The sequence below is a fragment of the Anabrus simplex genome, chromosome 1, assembly GCF_040414725.1.
Source record: "Anabrus simplex isolate iqAnaSimp1 chromosome 1, ASM4041472v1, whole genome shotgun sequence".
In the NCBI taxonomy this organism is placed as follows: Eukaryota; Metazoa; Arthropoda; class Insecta; order Orthoptera; family Tettigoniidae; genus Anabrus; species Anabrus simplex.
In genome coordinates this window covers 251436092-251463374 of record NC_090265.1, presented here as the reverse complement: position 1 = coordinate 251463374, position 27283 = coordinate 251436092, and the positions used below count along the sequence as shown (strand labels likewise).

Here is a 27283-nt window from a genome sequence, read left to right as displayed (position 1 = left end):
CTAGTGACCTGAAAAGAAGACAGGAGGACAATAGATCCACAAAATTCAGCAAGATGTCAAAGCAGTTGGACTCAAGATAGCATATGCAGAGAACAAAATTTTTTTTACGTCGCACCAGCACAGATAGGTCTTATGGCGATGATGGAATAGGAAAGGCCTAGAAATGGGAAGGAAGCGGCCATGGCCTTAATAAAAGTACAGCCCCAGCATTTACCTGGTGTGAAAATGGGAAACCATGGAAAACCATCTTCAGGGCTGTCAACAGTGCGGTTCGAACCCACTATCTCCCAGATGCAAGCTCACAGCTGCGTGCCCCTAACCGCACGGCCAACTCGCCCGGCGAAAATAAAATTAACACCCTTCTTAAGACTTACAAATTTTCAGCAGAAATGACACACAGAATGGCTATAGCGATTTTAGACAAACTGAGAAAATGACGATCGGAACGAATGAAGAAGTACTGGACAGATCACAAAATAACAAACAGTACAACCTTCAAAGAGAAAGTGAACTTGGAACAACTCAAGTGGTCCAATGTGGCTAATAATAATAATAATAATAATAATAATAATAATAATAATCATCATCATCATCTTCCTTCCAAGTATTGGGCCATGTGACCCGTTACGGTCTTGCATTTTACTTTTTGCAAGACTTGAAAGCAATCAAATGTCCTTCCGACGGGTTGCTAGCCTGAAGGATGATAATAATAATAATAATAATAATAATAATAATAATAATAATAATAATAATAATAATAATAATAATAATAACAACAACAACAACAAGCAGTTCTACATTTCTTGTGAACTTATGTGTCTATACCACTCAAAGATAATTCAAAATTAGGTAATGAAGTTGTCCGGCTCCATGGTGTAGGGGGCAAAGCATCCGCCTGTCACACGGTGGCCCCGGGTTCGATTCCCGGCCGGGTCAGGGGTTTTTAATTGTAAATAATTAATATCCCTGCCCTGAGGACTGAGTGTTTGTGTCATCCTTAACATTCCTTTCCTCACATTCAACACTCTACACTTCCACAATTCCAATTACACGCAGGTTCATGTCATCTGGTGCAAGTAGGGGCAAAAGATCTCTATAGGTCGATGCCTCAAACATATAACAAATTTTTTATTAAAAAAAGGTAATTAAGTTGGAGAAGAGAGAAGAAAATAAAATAAAATATGCAAAGCTATACATCATTAATCTCTTTCTGCAGCTCTTTATTGTAAATTGGCTGGATATATCATACTCAATTATAGTCTTCATTAGGCCTATGTCCAGCAGGTTAAAACTATTTTGACTTGATCGCATTTAAAAAGGATCATGTTTAATTATGTTATTTCTAAACAGTAAAGCCAAAAGTACCCAATACATGTTACTTGCTGAGTTACTTTAGATAGTGCAATAGTTGACATCTGACTGTTGAAGACAAAATTACAATGGGACAGCTATCATGGCTGGTGTCTACAATCAAGTGCAGGCTAAATTTTATAGCAGTTGAAATAAAGCTGTGTTTATGCACTGCTTGGCACATTCTCTGAATTTTGTACTACAGGATACCCTAAGAGGAATGCTGGAAAGTCTGAATGCAATAGGAGTAGGTAACGAAAGATTTAATCAATTTTGTCGAGGAACCCTTATTCAAACCTAACAATACTGCAGATCTTAGACCATTCTGTCCTACTTGCCTGCTTGTGGCAACATCATTCAACATTGAAAAACTAGAGAACAAAAAGAACACCAAAAAGCCTCACTAAGAACTAAACTTCTTTCACTTTATGCTAGTGCTATCAGTATGGAATACGTTATTTAATTTGTAGGTGTTATTTCTTCTTACTGTATTTCTTCTGTTTATTTAAAAAAATTATGCAAAAAATAGGTTTCATTTACTATGTAAAAGCCATTAATTAGCACTGGTTTTGAATCAAATATAAAATTATTTTTATCTTCTTACAAAATATGATATTCTATTTTTATCCAACAGAAATGATTATTAGAAACACATAATATTGAAGATTCATAGGGTGTTTAGCTGGATGGGGGAAGGGAGGTGGGATTGAGATAAGGTGAAGTGAAACCTTTTAAACTCTACACTTGCTGTGTACTGTGTGGGTTGACCACCTATGGGATGAAGTAAAATGTTATCTTCTCACCTGCGTAGCGAATCTGAGTTGGGTCGTCCATTGTTGGTTAGGTCTGTGAGCTTCTCCTGCCCTTCTTTGAGGGCAGCCTCTAGATCTACCAATTTGCTTCGTAACGTTTCCACTGTCAGGTTGTCCACAGCTAACTGATTTGGTAACAGCTTCCCTGAGGTATCTTCCACTAGGCTGTCATCGAACGTGAATGACACTTGGGTTGTGGGGGCTCTAGAAACATAAAATACATCAACAGTCTAGTCAGTGCAAGGTTGAAAATAAAAGAATAAAAGAGTATTCAACAGCTCAGAATACTTTACAATAGCCGTGCATGACTTATATCATACTTTGACCGAGAAAGAAGATAATTAGCTATACTAAATATAATAGATTTAGTATGATGGATTTATAGTGTCCAAAGTGAACTGCAGTAATGTTAGGAGCTAGAGGAATCTTCAGGATGGCCAGATGCACACAGATAAAACAGAGGACCAAATTGCCCAAAAAGAGGAACAAGGTTGGAAAGAAAGGATGATAACCTAGGAATGATACAGATGTCGATTCCCATACGGAATCTGAAATATTTGTAAATTGAGTAAATTTATAATACCAATATAAATGGTCCGTTATTGGACATTATAAATTTTCCAGCTAACTCATTCCTGGTTGCCAGCATTTCGCCCCCGTGTGCTCGGCTGGGCTCATCAGTTGGTACCTAGCACACCCACCAAGACGCTGGCTAGTGCATACCGTGGAGGCCACTGCGTAGGCTAATTGTAGCTACCGGCAGTGCCAATGCACTATGAGAGACTTCGTCTCATTATAAAAAATTGATGCCCGCTTGGCCATCAGATGATATAGATGTGCATAGAGCATTGGCACTGCAGGTGGCTACAATTAGCCTACGTGGTGGCCTCCATGGTATGCACTAGCCAGCGTCTTGGTGGGTGTGCTATAGCACATGGGGGCAAAACGCTGGCAACCAGGAATGAGTTAGCTGGAAAATTTATTATGTCCAATAACGGACCATTTGTATTGGTATTATAACCTAGGAAACAAAGAGAAAAATATATTCATTCATACTTGAAAATACAGTATACTCTAAAATGTCTTAATCTAATCAAACTAAAGTTCACTGTAATTATCCTTTATTGTTACTTCTGTGGGGTTCCAATTTAATGTAGGCATTGAACTAACATAATATGTCAAGATACACAGGAAAAATTCCTTAAATTGCACTGTACCATTCTATTTTGAACTATTTCATTTCAGTTGAGACTTATGAGAATATCTGATTTGCACTTGCCATGTGTCATGAAATAAAAAATAAAAAATACTCTGAAACTTAGAACAATACTGAACAACAGTCACTTCAATTATTTACACTTAAATGTTCTTTCTATATACAGAGTAAATTGCTAAATTCAACACGATTACTTTCCCTTATCAGAAACTGTTTAAAATTACAAAACTGATCAAAAGATTTCACATCTTTCATTTCGAGGGTTTCTCAACAACATTTTAATTTCAAATTACTGTTATAAATTTTGTTTTATTTACAAGTTGCTTTACATCGCACCAACACAGATAGTCTTATGGGGACTATGGGATTGGAAAGGGCTAGGAGTGGGAAGGAAGTGGCCTGGCCTTAATTAAGGTACAGCCTCAGCATTCACCTGGTGTGAAAATGGCAAACCACAGAAAACCATCTTCAGGGCTGCCAACGGTGGAGCTCGAACCCATTATCTTCCGAATGCAACTGTTATGAATTACAAGATTTTTGTGAATTTTAGAATATTCATCTGGACCCTGGACACAGACTTGTCTGAACAAGAGAGGATGTCTCATCACTCTAAACCTCTGTGTAGCCTGTATTATTGTGATGTAAGGAAGAGAAGGAAGTGAGATAATAAGGAAACGTGCCCTGTGACATGAAATGTTATTTGTTTTACATCCTTTCCATTTTAAGACACATCAAATCACGTATAGAAACATAGGAACATCAAAATAGGACGTAGTACCCTATGACAGGACAGTGTAGGAAGATGGAGAAATAGAAAACACAAAAAATGACGACAATCTCCACATCACGACATAGATGTTGATTCCCATAGGGAATCTGAAATATTTGTCCTGAATGAGTAAACCAGGAATGAGTTAGCTGGACAAATATTTCAGATTCCCTATGGGAATCAACATCTATTTCATCTGATAGCCAAGCAGGCATCAATTTTTGGCAAAGAGACAAAGTCTCTCATAGTGCATTGGCACTGCCGGTGGCTCCAAGTAGCCTACGCAGTGGCCTTCATGGTATGCACTAGCCAGTGTCTTGGTAGGTGTGCTAGGTACCAACTGATGAGCCCAACCTAGCACATGAGGGAAAAACGCTGGCAACCAGGAATGAGTTAGCTGGAAAATTTATAATGTCCAATAATGGACCATTTATATTGGTATTAATCTCCACATCTACATACATCGTCATCGTCAAACAGACTGGCTTTCTTCTCATCAATTCCAGTTCTTCTCAGTACCCAACAAACTTGTTTCTCCTTTGCAGCTTCATCAGGAAGGTGGGCTTCAGCACTCACTGAGGGGTTATCTTGACAAATCTTCAATCTTACTGCAGGAAGTGTATGATAAGAATAACACAGGGAAAAAAAAGGAAGATACAAAAGATATAAATGAATACCAGTGGTAAAAGACTAGGAACATAGTCAAACACAAGCACAAAAGAAGAGAAGGAACCCAATAAGCCAATAAAAGTAATGGAAAGGAACAAACAATTACAAATCAAGTCATGTATATAAAGATAGGAACAGCAAAAGGAACACAAGGGAGGACATATACAATGACAGGTTAGTGTGGGAAGAGAGAGAAGTAACTTACAAAGAAAAACACAAAGGGATTATGACAATCCCCATATCTTCAAACAGATTTAGCATGTCCTAATTTATATTACTTTTGATGATCCTATTTTTCTGTACATAATTTGTTTTGCACTAGTTTGTTCCTTTCCAATACTTTTAAGAGACATCAAGTTGACAGAACTTTGTTCCAGAGGATTTCATTTATGTGCCAGAGGCCAGTGATACAGAGTTGTCACATTTAAACATCCACAGATATGACCAACCTCAACCCAACCACTGTATTGGGAACAGAAAGAATGACGAATAACTGGCTGTCCCTATGAGATCAGTGTGAAACAAAATATTATGCCTTTATTTTTCTAGAAGGATTGCCCACAATCCTGACAGAGAGAACACATCTTAGGTAATTACTGCTGGCACTCAAGCTGCCTAGGTGGATGATCCCATGTTTGGAGATTGCATCCTAGCTAAGGTAGTTATCATTTAACCCATGTTTGGTGACACAGTCTTTTATTCCAGGCCTCACAACAACGCTATTTATTTTCCTGACTGTTAGAGCTCAGATCCTGTACACTGCTCTACTTTCCTTAGTTATGACCCAGTACGTGTAGCTCATATTACCAGTCGTATGGAAGGTGATTAGCCACACTGTGCACATTGTGATCTGTGCAGTCACCAGGTAATGTAGAATATTTTTTTCGTGTCTTATTGACATAAATAATATGTCTTAAGACTGAGGATCTTCTGAATATTTGCGTTACGGAAGTTAGCGTCATAAAATGTGACGGGTGTAACCCTAGCAGCCGTGCAGGCTGTGATGTAAGGAAGGGATGGATGGCCAGACAATGTTACCTAGCAACAGTCTTATGGCTGATGGTCATCTGAAAATAGTGGCCATTGATGGACGGCCATGACCAAGAGGCATATTTATGATCATTTGATTTTTGCAAAAGGAAAAGTGGTTTCTTTCTTTTTTTTTGACATAAATATATCTTATGGCTGTGGGTCATCCGAAAATTTGTGTAATGTAACGCAACAAAATGTGTGACAAAAGTGATGTCACATTAGTTGTCACTGTGGAACTTGGTCGCCAAAGATGCTGCTGCTGTGAATTTGTATAAATTTGTTGATACAGAAAGTGTACTATCGGCGACGTCACATTAGTCGTTACCTTAGGCCTTGGTCACCAAAGATGCTCAGTGAAATGATGCAAATAAATAATTTGTTATCAATATTTGAGTTTCATTTTTGAAAGATGTATTCATGATTTCCACTTCTATATTTAAGAATGATTGAACTATTTATTCAAAATGGACTATGAAAGAAAAGAAGAACAACTCCAATGGTTAACAGAAACTATTTCAATTGATTCTGTTATTTTATTGATCTGCCTGTATTCGTAAGTCTGTTTTCTATATTCTGAATAGCATTTGATCCATTTTTACCCTTCACAATTTAATTAATAAAGAAAAAATAAATACCCAGTTTCAGAGACCAGCAACACTAAAATGGCTTGTAAATTATGTTTGGTGGTGCACTCAGCATTCACTCAACAAAGTTAACTCAGGCTTAGAACCATCCAGGACAGTTTCACTTTACTGCAGTGTGTTCAAAATATTGAAATTAGTGTGCAGACCATCTGAATACTTGTTATAATGATGATCATTACGATTACAATGGTTTTCTTTCATATCAAAAATTAATATTTCTAAACAGATTAAAATAGTAACATGATATCTACTAAATTCAATTGGCCCTTATAATCATACTACATTGTTAGTGTCTCAAATATGTCACATGATAATTAAAAATCAGACAATAACAGTTAGGCCTAATCTAAAATATAAGTGTACATGTTGAAAAATGCTGAAGAAAATCAATAAAAACAGGTACTCACTTGTGCCTCTCTGTGAAGTCTGTGTATTCTTCATTCGGCCGAATGCTCTCAAGACTACTTTCTATACGGGTCTGAAGCTCCCGAAATTTCTCAGATGAGAAATTGAAGTACTGAGCCACTTCCTGGAGGATGGTACGCCTAAGAGAAAAGGAGAATATGTTTATCGTATAATAAATGGGCATCAGAAGGTAAGGTACTAAACAATAGTATTTTAGGTACTTGAAAAGGCACTAAAAATGGGAAAATAGGACAATAAATGTTATGAAGTTATACTGCACAAAAATATTTAATACTGTATGCAAAATAGCTCTCATTACACAACTGGACTTAAAAATTTTATTGTAACTATTTATTAATGAGTATTCATACTCACAACTACATTAAACATTCTTTTCCACAAATTTATTTGTTTTACTAAAATACATGCAATCATCTTTTTCTTTCTTTTTTTATTTTTTCATGAAGTAAACATGCAAAACTAACTTAACACCACAAAAGGACACTGAAAACCAGGATAAGTAGTTTATCTCTTCAGACTTCTTTCATTTCCACGTACACATTTATATTGTCACATACAGAATTTGAATTACAATTAACAGCAAAAACCTTTTCAAGATTAATGGACAGACTTCTGTCGTGCTTATTGGACAAAATTAGTTCATATGCTGAAAAGGATCTCTCAATATGCACTGATGTGACTGGAATATTCTTAAATAGTGCCTTACTTGCAACATTTAACCCCTCAGGAAATTCACCAGCATTTCCACTTAGCATGTCATCATCACCATCATCATCATATCGATGGCTTACTTCTAAAACCTTGTATGTCCCAATGCTCTTCCTATCCATTATATTCCTTAAGGCTCGTCACGCCTCCCAGCCACATGTGGATATGCAGCCCATCAGAACAATTTCTGTTGTGTTCATTTTCCTATGGGTATGTGTAAAGGCAAATGAACCTTAAATACATTATATTGTAGGAGTGCATAAATTTGCTTGCAATCAACATCCCTACAGTACGGTACGGTAAGGTCTACTGTTGAAGAAATTAGCACAGCTACCGGCCGAGTTGGCCGTGCGCGTAGAGGCGCGCGGCTGTGAGCTTGCATCCAGGAGATAGTAGGTTCGAATCCCACTATTGGCAGCCCTGAAGATGGTTTTCCGTGATCTCCCATTTTCACACCAGGCAAATGCTGGGGCTGTACCTTAATTAAGGCCACGGCCGCTTCCTTCCAACTCCTAGGCCTTTCCTATCCCATCGTCGCCATAAGACCTATCTGTGTCGGTGCGATGTAAAGCCCCTAGCAAAAAAAAAAACAACATTAGCACAGCTACTGTATTTGTTAATAACAGTACTCTTTTATCTTCAACACCATTTGTATATAATAATTTTAATCCTGAATCAACAAAATATTTGATGTTTGAACTTCTTTTGAACATAAAAGAAGGGCCTTTCCTGATACATCTTCACTCATTTTTCCATCAATAAATTTCTATATGTATCGGTTAAGTGAATCTGTAGTTTTATCCTTTTTTTTTTTTTTAAGTTGCTTTACGTCACACCATGGTGACGATGGGACAGGAAAGGGCTCACAGCCACATGCCTCTGACCAACTCGCCCGGTCAAGTGTTCATTAAAGCTAGTCTAGATAATGGCCAGAGACAGTGTTATGTGTCAAGAACTGGTGAGTAACAAACAGAATAGAACATGATTAGAAAGTTATTTTATATCTGAATACTATCTTTGCTATAAGAATTATAAGAGACTGTGTTCTCTCAACAATTAGAGATGTCATTTTTCTTTCATCTTGTCCTCCATCAGCTGCAATATAAAATGTGTAACAGATTACACTGCTTATGGACCAGAAAAATCCAGGGATTCTGAACAGACATCCTGAATTTCCTCTTTTAAAAAAAGAAAATCTCAAGCCTACTGACGAATGGTTATGCAACCAGAAGCCATAAGCGAGTCAATCAATCAATCAATCAATCAATCAATCAATCAATCAATCAATCAATCAATCAATCAATCAATCAATCAATCAATCAATCAATCAATCAATCAATATCAATCTATCAATACTGATCTGCATTTAGGGCAGTTGCCCAGGTGGCAGATTCCCTATCTGTTGTTTTCCTAGCCTTTTCCTAAATGATTTCAAAGAAATTGGAAATTTATTGAACGTCTCCCTTGGTAAGTTATTCTAATCCCTAACTCCCCTTCCTATAAATGAATATTTGCCCCAGTCTGTCCTCTGAATTCCAACTTTATCTTCATATTGTGATCTTTCCTACTTTTATAAACGCCACTCAAACTTATTCGTCTACTAATGTCATTCCACGCCATCTCTCCGCTGACAGCTCGGAACATACCACTTATCATATAGATGTTGATTCCCATAGGGAATCTGAAATATTTGTCCTGAATGAGAAAATTTATAATACCAATATAAACGGTCCGTTATTGGACATTATAAATTTTCAGCTAGCTCATTCTTGGTTGCCAGCGTTTCGCCCTCGTGTGCTAGGGTGGGCTCGTCAGTTGGTACCTAGCACACCTACCAATACGCTGGCTAGTGCATACCGTGGAGGCCACTGCGTAGGCTAACTGGAGCCACCGGCAGTGCCAATGCACTAAGAGACTTTGTCTCATCACTAAAAATTGATGCCTGCTTGGCCATCAGATCATATAGATGTTGATTCCCATAGGGAATCTGAAATATTTGTCCTGAATGAGCAAATTTATAATACCAATATAAATGGTCCGTTATTGGACATTATAAATTTTCCAGCTAGCTCATTCTTGGTTGCTAGCGTTTCGAAGAAATTGGAAATTTATTGAACGTCTCCCTTGGTAAGTTATTCTAATCCCTAACTCCCCTTCCTATAAATCAATTTTTAGTGATGAGACAAAGTCTCTTAGTGCATTGGCACTGCCGGTGGCTCCAGTTAGCCTACGCAGTGGCCTCCACGGTATGCACTAGCCAGCGTATTGGTAGGTGTGCTAGGTACCAACTGACGAGCCCACCCTAGCACACGAGGGCGAAACGCTGGCAACCAAGAATGAGCTAGCTGGAAAATTTATAATGTCCAATAACGGACCATTTATATTGGTATTACATACCACTTAGTCGAGCAGCTCTTCTTCTTTCTCTCAATTCTTCCCAACCCAAACTTTGCAACATTTTTGTAACGCTACTCTTTTGTCGGAAATCACCCAGAACAAATCAAGCTGCTTTTCTTTGGATTTTTTCCAATTCCTGAATCAGGTAATCCTGGTGAGGGTCCCATACACTGGAACCATACTCTAGTTGGGGTCTTATCAGAGACTTATATGCCCTCTCCTTTACATCCTTACTACAACCCCTAAACACCCTCATAACCATGTACAGAGATCTGTACCCTTTATTTACAATCCCACTTATGTGATTACCCCAATGAAGGTCTTTCCTTATATTAACACCTAGATACTTACAATGATCTCCAACAGGAACTTTCACCCCATTAACGCAGTAATTAAAACTGAGAGGACTTTTTCTATTTGTGAAACTCACAACCTGACTTTTAACCCCGTTTATCAACATACCATTGCCTGCTGTCCATCTCACAACATTATCAAGGTCACGTTGCAGTTGCTCAGAATCTTGTAAATTATTTATTACTCTATACAGAATAACATCATCCGCAAAAAGCCTTACCTCCGATTCCACTCCTTTACTCATATCAGTTATATATATAAGAAAACATAAAGGTCCGATAATACTGCCTTGAGGAAATCCCCTCTTAATTATTACAGGGTCAGATAAAGCTTCACCTACTCTAATTCTCTGAGATCTATTTTCTAGAAATATAGCAACCCATTCAGTCACTCTTTTGTCTAATCCAATTGCACTCATTTTTGCCAGTAGTCTCCCATGATCCACCCTATCAAATGCTTTAGACAGGTCAATCGCGATACAGTCCATTTGACCTCCAGAATCCAAGATATCTGCTATATCTTGCTGGAATCCTACAAGTTGAGCTTCAGTGGAATAACCTTTCCTAAAACTGAACTGCCTTCTATCGAACCAGTTATTAATTTCACAAACATGTCTAATATAATCAGAAAGAATGCCTTCCCAAAGCTTACATACAACGCATGTCAAACTTACTGGCCTGTAATTTTCAGCTTTATGTCTATCACCCTTTCCTTTATACACAGGGGCTACAATAGCAACTCTCCATTAATCTGGTATAGCTCCTCCGACCAAACAATAACCAAATAAGTACCTTAGATATGGTACTATATCCCAACCCATTGTCTTTAGTATATCCCCAGAAATCTGATCAATTCCAGCCGCTTTTCTAGTTTTCAACTTTTGTATCTTATTTTAAATGTCATTGTTATCATATGTAAATTTCCACATACCCACTTCATAGTCTCATTTAAATCCCCAATCACCCTCCAGTCAGTAGCCCTCCTACACAGTATTCCACCAATAACAATCTCTGCTTTCTTAAACTTCACCCGTGCTGCATTTACCAGATCCCACACATCTCCAACTATGTTGGTACTTATATCAGCTTGCCTCACGTTGTTGGTACCAATGTGAAACACTACCACCTTCTCCTTCCCCTCCTCCCTCTCTTCTACTTTCCTCAACATCTGCCTCAACCTAATTCCTGGATAGCATTCTACCCTGGTTCCCTTTCCTCCACACACTTTCCCCACGTGTCTAACGATGGAATCCCCCATGACCAGAGCCTCAACCCTACCCACCTCATTTGATCCCCTCCCCTCCTGGTCAGCCCTAACTTTCCTGATAGCTGCAGAAGCTACTTCCTCCTCCCTTTTCTCCTTCCCATGGCCCTGTTCCACCTGTCTTTTCCTATCCTCTACTCTACATTTCCCTTTCTTACCTTTTCCCTTCCTCCTACTTCCACACATCTCAGCAACAGTTCCCTGTCCCTCATCTTCCCTCTGTTGTTCTACCTTGAGTGACTCGTACCAATTTCGCACAGACACCTGTCCTGAATTCTGATCCTGAATAGAGCCCGTAGCCTGAAATCTCCTTCCCCTTAGAACATTAGACCACCTGTCTTCTAGAACTCCTCCCTTTCCTTCCCCTCCCTCTTGTACACCTACTGTAACCTGTACATTTTTTTGAGGGAGTCCTATCTTCTTTCGTGTCTTCTGTGAGAATCCTAATTATCTCCCTCAAACTCTCCAACTCCTCCCTCATACCCCTCAATGCCTCGCCACACCCACAGTTCGTACACTCGCGCTCCTTAGCCATTCTTACGGAAAAAATGAAAATAAAAATAAAATAACTTATTTGCAAAAAATAAAAGAACGGAGGGATATATTGTCTGGGATAGTACTCAAAGATCACACAACAATATGGTAATTAATATACGACTACACTACAATACTACTTAGTCGTACTCTATTTTTTATCCTACAACCTCTAACAGGATAAAAACTGATGTTAATTACTGAATATCGAAAGTAATTAACAAGAACTACACAATTTCAAACTGCAATTAAGCCTATCCTAATTACAATAACAGAATTTTAGTAAGAGTTTCTACGGATACCTCTACTACACCAGTACTACACAAATATTTTATAATAATAAAATAAGCACACTAAATTCTAAATTACTCGTATACTACCGTACAGTTACAAGATATTACCTACTGCACACCATTAGAACTTCATTGACGGTTTCCACTAGATTACTACAATTTACTATGCATCTGTCTTCTACCTAACACAGCTTCTCATATTTTTTATATGCAGCCCTTCCGACCCCTCTATAATAAGGCAAAACACCAGCCAACATTATGAAACAATAATGAAAAAAGGGACCGCTAGATTGAGAAGATATTAAGAATGCTGCTATTTCTGAAGCCTTAAATTTAAGGTGTTTTTTTCTCCTTATCACAGGCTTTTCGCCTGCAGGTTAATTCAGGCTTGGTTTGTCTCAAAATGTTTGCTCCCGCTCTCCTCCTGACCATTTTGATGTGATGGGTTTCCACTAGGATTTTGACAGCGATTTCAAACTGTTTTGTCGTTTTTATAAACTAATAATTTGTAAACTATGAGGTCCACAACCTCACCATGTGCTACTATTATTCATTTCCATCTGCATCATTTGTTTTCTCATTCCCTTGTTTCTTAGGTTAACGCAGTTTTTTAGTATCAATTATTATTTCAAATTAACTCCTGTTTCACTGAATTTTGTTGCAATAAGTTGTTTTTTGCTCTGCATATTGATGTAAATATTATATATTTGTGCTATTTTGTTTCCGTCTAGGCTCTCTTTTGTTTGTTTTTTCATTTGCGCTTTCATTATGTTTTTTAGCATTTTTTCAACTCATATTATGTAAATTATTCCAACCCCCCTAATTTTTTTCACTGAAGATGGCTCAAACGAGCCGAAACATGTCTGAACTTGTTTACTCCGTCTAATGACGGAATATATGATGTATTGAATAGGAGGATACTTTCATTTTTCGCCATTGTAAAGTGAAGTACTACTGTACAGTACACTACAGTAATTTTTTAACTACTTTCAGACATATCCTAATTACAATACCCGGTACCGTTTGTCACTACTAAGCACAATCAGAAATGAAATTTGCAAGAACTACTGTACTCAAAGATTACCAACAAAGCTAAATGCTTAGACAAATTATATTAGTACTACACTCTAATAGATACACACGAAAGATAACACACGAATATAGCAGGCAAGATACGGCACTATCTAAATGTAGGCTACTGTATCTATACTACAGTGTATCTACACTACAATTTTCAGCTGAAGTGTGGTTATATGAACTTTTACCGCTGGTGGATTAGTATTATTTTCCCTACTACGCAGGGCGGAGAATAAAAGTGTCCTTAAATGCTGAGAATAAGAGGTTGCCTACTATAATTTCTGTCAAAACCACGCCGGGGGCTTGAAGTGCAATATTATTGGGATATAGGAATTTGATTATTAACTTTTACTCGATGAATAAACGAAGGTGGAAAGTATGCAGGGAACTAAGACTACAAATTATCGGAATAATGAATCAGCTGACTTTGTATTTATTTACACTACTATCGTGTGCTTGTAGCAACAATCGTCAACAATCCAAGAAACTGTTAAGTACCGTGATTATCCAGTGAAATTACCGTGAATTCTCTTTAAATCGATGTTTACAGGCTTATCGTGTTATTTAATGTAATAAATTATTACCTTCGTGATAGTTTGAACAGATATCTGTACGAAATGTCGGAAAAGTAGCGGCGGAAATTACAATGAGTTACAACTCCTGTGTGGTTAACAAGATTGATCTCATAATTTTGTCAGTTTACTAGAACAGCTATCCCCACCAGACACCTTTCTTTGTATTGACCAATATTGCTTGGCCTCAAAGATCTCACAAGAATTTATCACAAACTAGCTGTTGTACCCATTGTTGATGGGCTAGTTTTTGTACAACTGTAGCAGTAATGCCATCTAGTGGAGGTGAAGGCAGCAGAAGAGACAGAGCATACCTCAATTTACAACAGTCAGTCACTGTTATGTTATTGCTGATCAGTTTTAGGAGCTCTGGACATTGTCGACCATCATATATTGTCCTCTTCTGGCTTGGCAACATTAGAGTATCTTAGCCCTAGAGAGTTCCCCAATCTCATAATTAATGTTCTGTGTTTGTTCTTTCCCGTGTTTTTTCTCATTTTGATCTTCATTATCTTCCTGATTAAAAAGAGCAGATGATCATGCAATTATGCATCATATTCACAACTACAACTACCACTACCCCCATGATGACTTAAACAATATTTCTGTGTCAGTGAACTATGACGTTGATGGACTGTGCAAAAAAAAAAAAAAAAAAAAAAGAGTAATATCTTCACTATGTTTAGCTCTATCCAAAAAGTTGTACTGATAACAAAGATTTTAAGATTTTAAAAATTCTCAATAAAGCTAACAATTTTCAAAAACATTAGAAATAATTTTTTTTTTTTTTTTTTACAAGTTGCCTTACGTCACACTGACACAGATAGGTCTTATGGTGATGATGGGACAGGAAAAGGCTAGGAGTGGGAAAGAAACAGCCGTAGCCTGGTGTGAAAATGGGAAACCACGGAAAACCATCTTCAGGGCTGCTGACAGTGGGGTTCAAACCCACTATCTCCCGAATACTGGGTGCTGGCGGCACTTAAGTGCTGCAGCTATCGGTGAAACCATTTTGATTCCCATCTTAGCCCTCCCTCTTTTGAATAATGAAATGCCAATCAGCCCAGCATCTACGGTAATGCAATTGTAAAATATATGCAGAGTTCCATAATAATACACCTTGCTGTTGTCAAGTGATTCTCAAAAAAATAGGATTATACATACATATATTTCAGCAGAAACCGAAACTGTGGTCTCTAAGATCTTTATATGACATGGAAAGGTTTTTCCTTCATAAAAAGAAACTTTTTCAGAATGAACAGACAAAGCATACATTTTTATTATTATAAATTACTAGCTGCAGTACCCGGCCTTGCCCGAGTGGTTTTTGAATGTTTACTTTTAAGATTAGTAGGCTATTAATAGTTAGTTATGTGTGAAGTGAATTTTTATAGAATTCCTTTTTGAGATATTGATTTTTAACATCTATTATGAAGCTTTAGAGTTATTTAGATGTGTATGATTTCAAGTTTTTGATTATTTAATCTTCAAGTAAAACTTTATCCTTGTGGAAGCTCGAATTGACTGGGAAGTATTTGATCCTTTCAAAAAATGAATAAGGGGTAACTACATGTATGTTTTAGTTGCATTATAGATATGATCTACACGATTTCAACTCTCTTTGAGACTGTCACCAATCAGCCTTGTGACTCCAAAAGCAGTGGATTCAACACTAATCTCAGTCATTTTAGACTATTTACTATCAAACCCCCGTCTTCCTCCCATCTCAATGGAGGCTGAACATGGACTTGAACGGTATTCAGAGCATCACAATTCATCTCAGCGACACATAAACATTGGATTAGACTTTAATATTGGTTATTTTCTATTATTTTCAAATGCCATCTCCTCCCATTCCCTACCCCCAGCGGGGGTTGGTATGTTTTATCTCCATAGTATTATTCTTCCAGATGGTAAGTCATATGTGTACCAAGATTCGTTGAGAGCTATTCTGGAACATACCCACATACACCCATATGTAAGACTTAACCATCCAGAGTATAACAGTTCAACTCAGTGACCTTGTAAACAATGATATTCAACATTAATATCAGTCATTTTTGTTTATTTTCATATTCCACCACCTCCGCTAGGAGTGTTAGGGGCGTTTTACACAACAGTACTTTTTAGATAGCAAGAAATATGTGTACCAATTTTGTATGAGGGCTATGTTGGAAGAAACACTTATACATCCGTAATTTTGGTCGTTTTGGGCAATTTCCTTTCCATCCCTTCTCATCTCCATGCCGATGTGGGCTGAAGATGGACTTCAGCGATGTCCGGAGTGTCACTATTCTTAGCGACCACGAAAACTATAGATTTGACACTATTTTCAATTATTTTTACATCTCAGCCCCTCCCACCCTACCCCTAGGGGTGCTAGGGTTACCATACCTCCTCGTAGTTTGTCTCCTGGTAGTAAGTCATAAGTGTGCCATGTTTGATTGAAATCTCTCCCGTAGTCCAGAGAAGTATGGATTCAACACTAATATAGGTCATTTTTAGTTATAATTATATTTTGCCCCCTTCTTTAGGGCTTCTAGGGGGTGCCTTGCCCCCCACAGTATTTTTTCCAGATAGTCGGTAATATTTTTACCAAGTTTAGTTGACACATTTGCTGGAACAACATATAAACATCCATAATATATGGTCATTTGGACATTTTTATTTCTTTGTCCCTTCTCTCGCTTCTGCCGATTGGAGCTTAACTTGGACTTATATGACATCCAGAGTGTCACTATTCATCTCAGCAACCAAGGAAACTATGGATTCGACACTATTTTCGATTATTTTTATATGTCACTCCACCCTCGCCCCCACCCCAGAGGGTGCTGAATATGGACTTCAGAAAACCCGGTGTGTAACTATTCATCTCAGTGACCCCGAAAACTGTGGATTCAAAACTATTTTTGACTATTTTATGCCTCTCCCCTTCCTCAAACCCTACCTGTAAGGGATAAAAAGTCCGGAGTGTCACTATTCATCTCAATGCCCCCAAGAACTATGGATTCGACACTATTTTCAATTATTTTTATATCTCACTCCCCCCTTGCCTCCACCCCAAAGGGGGCTGAAACTGGACTTTAAAAAATCCATAGTGTCACTGTTCATCTCAGTGACCCCGAAAAGTATGGATTTAAAACTATTTACAATTATTTGTATATCTCACTCCCCCTCGCCCCCACCCTAAACGGGGCTGAAATCGGACTTTAACAAATCCGAAGTGTCGCTATTCATCTCAGCGACCCAGAGAACTGTGGATTTGACACTTTTTGATTATATTTATCTCACTCCCACCCTCGCCCCCACTTCAAAGGGGACTGAACTTGGATTTTTAAAAATCAGGAATTACACTATTCACCCCAGCGGCCGCGAAAGATATGGATTCAACACTATTTTCGATTATTTTCATATCATCCCCTTCGACCCCCACCCGTAAGTGATAAAAAGTCCGGAGTGACACTATTCATCTCAGCGACCCTGAGAACAATGGATTCGACACTATTTTTGATTATTTTTATGTCTCATTTGCCCCCGCCCCAAACGGGGCTAAAACTGGACTTAAAAAATCCAGAGTGTCACTGTTCATTTCAGCGACCCCAAAAGCAATGGATTAAACACTATCTTCGATTATTTTTATATCTCGCCCTCGACCCCCACCCCTAAGGGATACAAAATCCGGAGTGTCACTATTCATCACGGCGACCCCGAGAGCTATGGATTCGACGCTACTTTTGATTATTTTATATCTCACTTCCCCTCCCCCACACCAAATGGGGCTGAACTTGGACTTTCAAATATCCGGAGTGTCACTATTCATCGCAGCAACCCCGAATATGGATTCTATGCTATTACCGATTATTTTTATAAATCAGCCCCTTCCCCCCCCTCCCCCCAACACACACACACTCGCATTTAAGGGTGCTTGTGGTGTCTTTGCCTCACAAAGTTTGTCTTCTGATACTAAGTCACAAGTGTACCTGGTTGAAATCGCTCCAGTGGTTTAGGAGACGTAACACATAAATATCCACATACAATGACATTGATGTATATAGATCTATAGATAGATTACATAGACTCGCCTTTGCTCGCTGGGAACCCCCAGTTGCTCTTCGTTAGGAGTGGGTGATAACTTGTGTCATTCCACTCTTGATATTCTATATGTTTCACAGTTTCTTAAATATTTTAAACATCTAATAGAGAGCTACATTCTTCAAACTGGGCAGACCTATCAAAGTTGGTCCTATATATTGAAAGTACGTCTCGATCACGGCATGTTGGATTGCTATTTTCAAGTAACAGCCACGGTCATTCATGAAGCTCCTAGCAAGGGATGGTACTTTATAAACCATAGTGACGTGTTCCCATCCTCTTATATATAGCATTTCTTAACGGACTATCAGGATATAGCGTAAGTTGCTGTCGCATAACAACAATTTGTCCATCAAGTCAATTCAATCTTAGTGCAGCTTTGCAATTTAATAAAATTACATAAAATTACATAAAATTACTCATAATAATAATAATAAAACTACCTATCTGATTCCATTCAAACCACTTCATAATCCCTCTCAGATGTAATAAGAACAAACTGTGAAAATTTCAGCGAAATTGGTCCAGTAGTTTTTGAGTCTTAATTACAAATATACCAACATCCAATTATATATATATATATAGATAACCCTTTCAGACCATGTATGCACAATTGTGCTGGTTCATATGTCTGAATGTATTTGAAGTTTTCTTGGCATTAGACCAGACTGCAGTGCTTGTGCAGGACAGGTAGCATGTACTTCCGTTGTTTTTATTTAGCGCTTGACCACCAGCGTGCAGGAAGATGAAGTTGATCGGCAAGATGGTAGTAAGCAGTAATGCTAAAAGTAAGTATTTATTGCATCCATATTAATCTAGAAGCTTTACTGAATATCTGAATGTAAGCAAAAAAGTGTGTAAATTGTTTAGTGAACGTAAATTGTGAAAATACAACATCATATGTATTACCATGAGGTTTCGAAAGTTGATATGCACAATTGTGCAGTCTAGGTTTCCCTACAGGCAATGCATACTGGAGTGCTGGCTGCTGCCACCAAAAGAACTGAAAACGCAGAACTTGTACTCTGTGTACCAAATGTAATGTATAGGATTTTAATGGTTTTAAATCATTCCACACTGTAAAATAGAACATTTGATCATATATTCACATGTATTGAGTAGATTATTTGTTGTTGTAAGTAGTGAATTAAGTCCTGACATGCACAATTGTGTGGGTGGTTTATTCATAGGTTAATTTTTATTTTGTAAAATAAAATATAAATGTAAGTATTTAAGAGCATTTTAGTCAGTTTTTTATGTACAAACAAAAATTCACACCTCCAGTTTTCTTTGAGGTCTAAAATGAATAAAGATGAAAATACACTTGTTGCTGTTAAATTATTTTTGAACAATTCAAGAAGTTCAGTCACTACACAGTACCTTAAAAGTCAGGTGAAGAGTAATTTAGAACAGTTTGATAAAACGTACCAGGTAAGAATGAAGGCTTCCTGCACAGCCTGTTGGTGCTCCAGGAGACCCGGAAGGAGGACTGTCCGGTAGTCCTTCTCATACTCAGCAGCTTCATTCAAGAGCAGCACATAGTCGTTGTGCGTTAGATGAAGTTTACGGCATGCCTTCTGATACTTGTCTCTTACGTCGTCAAGTTTCCGGCCTCCGCGCCCAGCTGTAATTATACATTATTTGCATATTGACAATAACTCCTTTAGAATTCAACAAAAAGAATTAAGCTATCACTGGCCAATCTTAAACAACACAGTAGTTACATAACCAACTGATAATTGAGTGGGTTTTAGCAAAGGCATAAGTCAAAAAAACTCAAATTTTGAGATAACTATTTGGAATAGGAGGATACCTATAGCTGATAAAAGTATTACAAGAAAAACAGCTTCCTTACAGCTAAAAAGATGGAAAAAATCTTCAATATCATAACAGGTCAAAGTGTTTTCTGGAAGAAATGAAACAACTCAACAAAACCTTACCACCAATGAAAATATCTCTCTCTCTCTCTCTCTCTCTCTCTCTCTCTCTCTCTCTCACACACACACACACACACACAAATTTAATGACTTTTACAGAGATGTTATAGTATTTACATGTTATGAATAGTTTGAGATGTAATTTTTACCACAAATGACTCCAATTCAGGGATTTAAGTTTCAACTATTCAACGTCTGAGAAAAATATTGTCTACTGTGTGGAAATCTTATCAATTCTATCAAACCTTTTCTATAGAAAGGTTTCTGCACTTACACAGACTGGCTGACAAAATCTTTAGTACGTTCAGTACCATGAATTTGTGTGAACAGCTTTTTTCTAGAATGAAATTATGTATATTCTTCCATGTCAGTTGTTCACCTCAAAAACTATCTGACACTAAATATTGTGCAGAACCTGACACACAACACTGCTAAACTCACCCGACTGTTTCACTGAATTTTGTCGCAATAAGTTGTTTTTTGCTCTTCATATTGATGTAAATATTGTATATTTGTGCTAATTTTGTTTCCGTCTAGGCTCTCTTTTGTTTGTTTTTCATTTGCTCTTTCATTATGTTTTTTAGCATTTTTCAACTTATATTATGTAAATTATTCCAACCCCCCTAATTTTTTCACTGAAGATGGCTCAAGCGAGCCGAAACATGTTTGAATTTGTTTGCTCCGTCTAATGATGGAATACATGATGTATTGAATAGGAGGATACTCTCATTTTTCGCCATTGTAAAGTGAAAACCGTCAATACGGAATGATTCTAATATCTTGTAAAAGAAAAAAAAAAAGAAAAATATGCCTGGTGTCTTGAAGTTGCCCTGAATAAATATGACAAATATGTCAGTATTTAAATTACAGTCTATTTTGCATTTTGTTTATTATTTTGGGCTGCAACAGATCCATCAGCCTTGTTTAAATATAAGTTTGTAATTGTTCATAATGTTTAATGTACAGTTGAAATATCTTAGGGGCACCATCCTCACAGATGCACAGATGGCATTAACTTGCTAAATCTACATCAGGCTTCTCCAGAGGCCTAGCACCATTAAAAAACTTGTTGAAATGTTATTTGTTTTTGCTAGTTGCTTTACGTCACACCGACACAGATAGGTCTTATGGCGACGATGGGACAGGGAATGGCTAGGAGTGGGAAGGAAGTGGCCGTGGTCTTAATTAAGGTACAGCCCCAGCATTTGCCTGGTGTGAAAATGGGAAACCACGGAAAACCATTTTCGGGGCTGCCGATAGTGGGGTTCGAACCTACTATCTCCCGAATACTGGATCCTGGCCGCACTTAAGCGACTGCAGCTATCGAGCTCGGTGAAATGTTATTCGTTATTCACATGAATTTTCACTGAGTTTGACCTGAATAAATGTTCATGACCTTTCAATCCAGTGTTCTAATTCACAAACATAACTTCTGAGTATTTTTTAAATTTCTTTAAATATGTTGCAGCTCAAGTTGCAAATGTATATCCTGCAAACATTTTCATGGCATGCACAAGGGTGAGAGTGTTGTTCAAATGCACCGCCTCCTGGCGGCTGGCGTACTATGGCAAGGAAGGTCATGTCTTGCATTTTCTCCATGCACTTGGCATGTGCTAAATCATGCAGTGTGGTTCACATTGCAACCATAACCTATTGCCCGTTACTGTTGTCCTAGGGCAGCCCAGTTGTGCAGGCCTGTTATAGACTGTTATGCCTTTCAGCATTCAGTCTACAAACCTCTGTGAATGAACTAAGTGCCTCTGCAACTGTTTTCAATTAACTCTGTGGCCTTAGTCCGGCTCCATAGCTAAATGGTTAGCGTGCTGGTCTTTAGCACAGGGATCCCGAGTTCGATTCCCGGCAGGGTTGGGAATTTTAACCATCATTGGTTAATTCTGCCAGCATGGGTGCTGGGTGTGTATGTAGTCTTCATCATCATTTCATCCTCATCATGATGCACAAGTCACCTACGGGTGTCAAATCTACAGACCTGCATCTGACAAACCAATCATGTCCTCAGATGCTCCCGGCACTAATAGCCATACACCATTTCATTTCTGTGGCCCTGTTTAATTCCACACTTCTTATCTTTAAGTCATTAAAAACCTAGCCTATTCATCATTGTCTTGGTCTTCTTCTGTTTCTTTTCCTCTCCATGGTTCAGTCCATTCCCAGGTAACTTATCCTCCTCCATTTGTCTCAGCTTTTGCTCCTGTATAGCAAAGTTGGTCTACAAACAGACCGATATCGGACATTCTGCTCCGAGAGCTCACTTCTTTCTTACAGAACACCACCGATCACTAACGCATTGCATTACCTTTGCTACATCTTGATTTGATTTGACGTACTACATATCCTAGGAGAACAGACCTACACATCCTATGCTCTTAAAATGATCCACCTGTTCCAGTTTCATATTTCCAACTTGATATTCAGTCTTCTTAGGTTTCTTCCCAACCATCATCACTTTTATCTTAGAAATGCTAATTTTCATGTCGCACTGGCTGCACCTCTTTTCATTTTTCAAGATATTAGATTGTTAGCTTTCAGCACGGTCTATCTTTATAGACCAAGCAATGAGAATCAAAACTGTAATAATGATAAGAGAAAACAAAGAGACAGATACACAAACATGAGATTAAGGGACTTTGGCATGACTTTCTGTTCAATAAACTGGAACTTCGACCATTGTATGAAACTGCATTGAAATCCAACCCCCTGAAATAATGGAACTAATTTCTCTTCTGCCTCCTTTATCAAACTAAAGAACGTTGATCATCTTTTAGATGTGCAATGATTCCCAGAGTAGTTGGAGGTGGTGGTGAACCAAATATTCTGGAAGACAAGAACACACTGGTGAATGTGGGAAAAAAAGGACAGTCCTAAACTGGAATAAAGACTAGTAATTTGTGATTTTAAGAATAATATTCACCTCTCTGTATACAGTAATAATAATAATAATAATAATAATAATAATAATAATAATAATAATAATAATAATAATAATAAATTAAAAAATCATAGATGATCTTCGAATCATATTTGAAGGAATATGAAAAAACGGAGAAGATCCAGGAAGAATGGAAAGTGGCTCTTATACATCCTTTGCATAAGAAAGAATAAGCAAGATGGCGATAACTCATCATCATCAGCATTGTACAGCTCCAGTTTCCCGGGTACTGTTTATGAGTCTCTTCCACTTCTTCCTGTCCATACACAACTTGTCATGGAGACCATCATCCACTGTCGATCCCCTGGTAACTAGATCAACCTTGATCATGTCCATCCAACAAGTTCTAGATCTTCCTGCAGGTCTTTTCCCCTCCACTTGTCTTTCCAAACTTATTCTGGCTTTTCTTGTAGGCTCTATTCTCATCACATGCCCACACTACCATAGTCTGGATGTGCCGATTCGGTCTAATAGGGATGTCTTTATTCCGGCTTCTTTCCTCACCTCATCATTTCTTAACTTGTCCGGGCCGATGACCTAGATGTTAGGCCCCGTTAAACAAGCATCAATCAATTAACTTGTCCATCTTGGTCTTCTGAATGGTAGATCTAAGAAATTTCATCTTTGATGCTTGCAGTCTTGATGAATTTCTTTTTGTGAGGGTACACGCTTCAATACCATAGGTACATATTGGTATGAAATAGCTGTTCATCATCAATTTGGCCGGTTTTGGAATCATATCATCTCACAAAAGTATTCTTACTTGTTGGTAGAATTCTGATCCCTCTTGCACTCTGTTTGTAATTTCCTTTCTGACCAAATTATCACTGGAGATTACACTTCCAAGGTAAGGAAAACTATCCACATACACTAGCTGGTGGTCTCCTAGTTTTATACTTGCAGGACGGCCTTCTCTGTAGACTGCCATCACCACTGTCTTGGTCTCCCTGATGTTGAGGTTATATTCCTGGAACTGGGATTTCCAAACGTTGAGTATGATCTGTAGTTCCACTTCTGTTTCACCCCAAATCATGATATCATCAGCAAAGGCCACTGCATTCAGTTCACCCAACTTTTCCTTGACATTCTTCATTATATTGTCCATAACAGTGATGAACAGTACTGTAGTGGGGACAGTGCACTTCCTTGTTGAACTCCACTCTTGGTCTCAAACCACGATGATCGACCTCACCAATTTGTACACAGCTAGTACAGTCTTTGTGAGCCTCCGTAGCTCCGACGGCAGCGTGTCGGCCTCTCACCGCTGGATACCGTGGTTCAAATCCCACTCAGTCCATGTGAGATTTGTGCTGGACAAAGCGGATGCGGGACAGGTTTTTTTCTCCGGGTACTCCAGTTTTCCCTGTCATCTTTCATTCCAGAAACACTCTCCATTCTCATTTCATAGCATCTATCAGTCATTAATAAATCAATTTTAGAGTGGCAACCCCATCATACTAATAGCCTATATTATGACTCATTCATTAAATCCCTGACCCGGTCAATGGCTGGAAAATAGGTTGTAAGTTTTCATTTTCAGTACAGTCTTTGTACAACATCTGAATTTTCCTTACCAGTCTTTCAGGCACATTTATTATCCTCAGGCACTCCCAGATCTTATCTCTTATAACACTATCATAGGCCTTTTCTATATCCAGGAATACAATGACCAGGTTCTTGCCTTTCTCCCAATACTTTTTCATCAGCATGCAGGTGCTAAAAATTAGATCTATTGTTGATCTGTTACTTCTGAATCCATACTGCTCCTTCTCTAACTGTGGTTCAATGATGGTTCTCAATCTCCTTTCTATGATCTTCTCTAGAATTTTTAGCCCATGAGACAGCAGTATTATTCCTCTACAGTTGGTGGGTTTCCATCTGCTGCCTTTCTTAAACAGGGGAATTATAACACCCTTGCTCCAATCTGCAGGTATTTTGTTGTCTGTCCATATGGCACTTAGTACTCTGTATACCCTGGATGCCTGCTGCCTTTATCATGTCTGCATTCACTTCATCTGCACCTGAAGATTTTCCTTTAGGCAGAGATTTTAAGGCTGTCTCAGTTTCTGTCCAGGTGGTGGAAGGTTCCTCATTGTTGGCTTGGATTTCCGCTTCTGTATTTTGTTCTTGAACTGGTCTATTCAGTAGGTGGTTGATGGTTCTTCAGGATTTCTCTCATGTCACTTTCTGTCCTAACCAGATTTCCATTTTCATCTTCAAGTGCCTTTATGGTATTCAGTGGTTTCTTTTTACCTCTGATAACACTCTACAGTAGTTTCTTACTGCCTCTGCTGTCTTCCTCCAGTTACTGAGTGAATATATTCCATGCCTTGGTCTTTTCTTCTTTAAATGTTCTTTAAACATCCAGTTTCTTGTTTTGATATAATTGTTCAAGGTTTCTGATCTCTGCCTTGTCTCTAGTAAGATCCAGTTTATTTCTCTCCCAATCTCTTTCTTTCTGCAAGAAATTTCTTTCCCTGATTGCTGCTCTCACTCTTTCATTTCACCACGGTGTTTCCTTCTCCCTTGTTTTCATACTTGTCTTTCCACAAACTTCAGTTGCTTCCATAACCAATGTGTCCCTTAGTCTGGTCAATTCTGCCTCTCCATTTTCCTTTCATATCTTGGTAACAGAGTTTTTATCCAGTTCTGATACTCAGTTCTCTTATCTGTTTTCTGGAGTTCCCATACTTTGATTTTTGGCATTTTCCTGCTCTGTACTTTTGGCACATAGAAGTTTCTCAGTCCACTACTAATAGACAGTGCTCACTGTCAAGGCTCTCGCTGGGTATTACTCTGACATCTGTTACCATTCTGCTCCTCTCTTCATCTGAGATGACATAATCAATTACAGCCTTTTGTAGTACACCTATATTTCTTCCACCATATCCATGAGGTCCCATTATGTTCTCATATCTTGTTCTATCGTTCCAATCTGTGCATTCAGATCTCCTATAATGATTACTCTCTCTTTACTAATAACCTTTTCCAAATCATCAAGAAACTGGTTCTTATCCTCTTGACAACATTCAGTTTGAGGTGCATATACCTGTACCAAAGTTAGTTTTTCTTTCCCTAAATGCACAGTCACCTTTATTATTCTCTCACTAACATACTGATGGTCAGCGACTCCTCCTACATTTTTACTGATGATGAACCAACACCATTCCTCATCTCTTTGTCATTTCCATGCCAATACAGTGTATACTGTTTTCTTAATTTCTTCATTCCTTTCCCTCTACATATGGTTTCACTCAGCCCCAGTATCATTAATTTCCTCCTTTTCATGAGGTCCATTAGTTCTTCATATTTTCCTGTGAAACTGAGTAAGGTGATGGTCCCAATCCATAACATAATTTTTTTCTCGATATCACAATATGCCTTTTTTTTAATGCACCACAATGTAGTGAAAATGATATAAATTCTGATAAACTATTTACAAATAATAAAAATAATAATGCTAATAATAATACTAAAATTAACAATAAATTTTTCTAGTGTTATTTATAACACAACTTTGCTTTTTAAATAAAATGCAATAAAAATATTCTTGTTATCAAAAAATAAAGTAATAAAGAAATACATTCTGGCCACTACAAATGAATAATTATTTTCTACTGTCATTAGTGCTAGTTGTTCTTGATTTTTTAACTTGTCTTGCCTTCACCAACTTTTCAATATTAGGGATCATTGTTCCTGTGGCACTCTCTCAAGCAACCTGCCAATGTGCACTGCATTGAATGGGCTATCTCTGCCCACATGCAATAACATTGTGTTGATGCGGTGTAAAAATCAAAACTAAAGGTCATTTAATGATGCCCGCTCTATTTGGATGGTCATCCTCTTAGAAATTCAAGGCTAGTTACAGGCTTTATTCTATCTACTCCTTATTCTGTTTAAGGCACTAGAGTTCAGAATGAGATGATAAAACTATGCATGTATATACACAAACTAAATTAAAATGTTAAATTACGCAATATAATCCTGACTACATGGTAGCAATGAGAGTAGTACTCAAGAGATATTCTAAACAGTATTATAAAAGTATCATAACAGACTGAGTAAAAAATTAATGGACATGCTAAACAAAAGGAAATTCCTCTACTTAGCAAGCAAGAAAGCAAGCAAGCAAGCAATTAATTTTTTTTTAATTATGTAGCTTTCATAGTCTGGATACAGTGCTTGTTA

At 37.9% G+C, this 27283-nt stretch overlaps 1 protein-coding gene across 4 annotated transcripts in view; it reads right to left on the bottom strand.

Annotated features, from left to right (window-relative positions):
* FER (tyrosine-protein kinase Fer) overlaps positions 1 to 27283 on the bottom strand; it is a 751747-nt gene that overhangs the window by 133583 nt on the left and 590881 nt on the right. For all 4 annotated transcript variants that reach the window (XM_067159220.2, XM_067159229.2, XM_067159236.2 and 1 more), the window contains exons 4-6: positions 19637 to 19832; positions 6900 to 7037; positions 2154 to 2366 (exon numbers count right to left, since the gene is read on the bottom strand). In XM_067159220.2, the coding sequence (XP_067015321.2) occupies positions 2154 to 2366; positions 6900 to 7037; positions 19637 to 19832 (547 nt within the window). The remainder of the gene's footprint in view (positions 1 to 2153; positions 2367 to 6899; positions 7038 to 19636; positions 19833 to 27283) is intronic.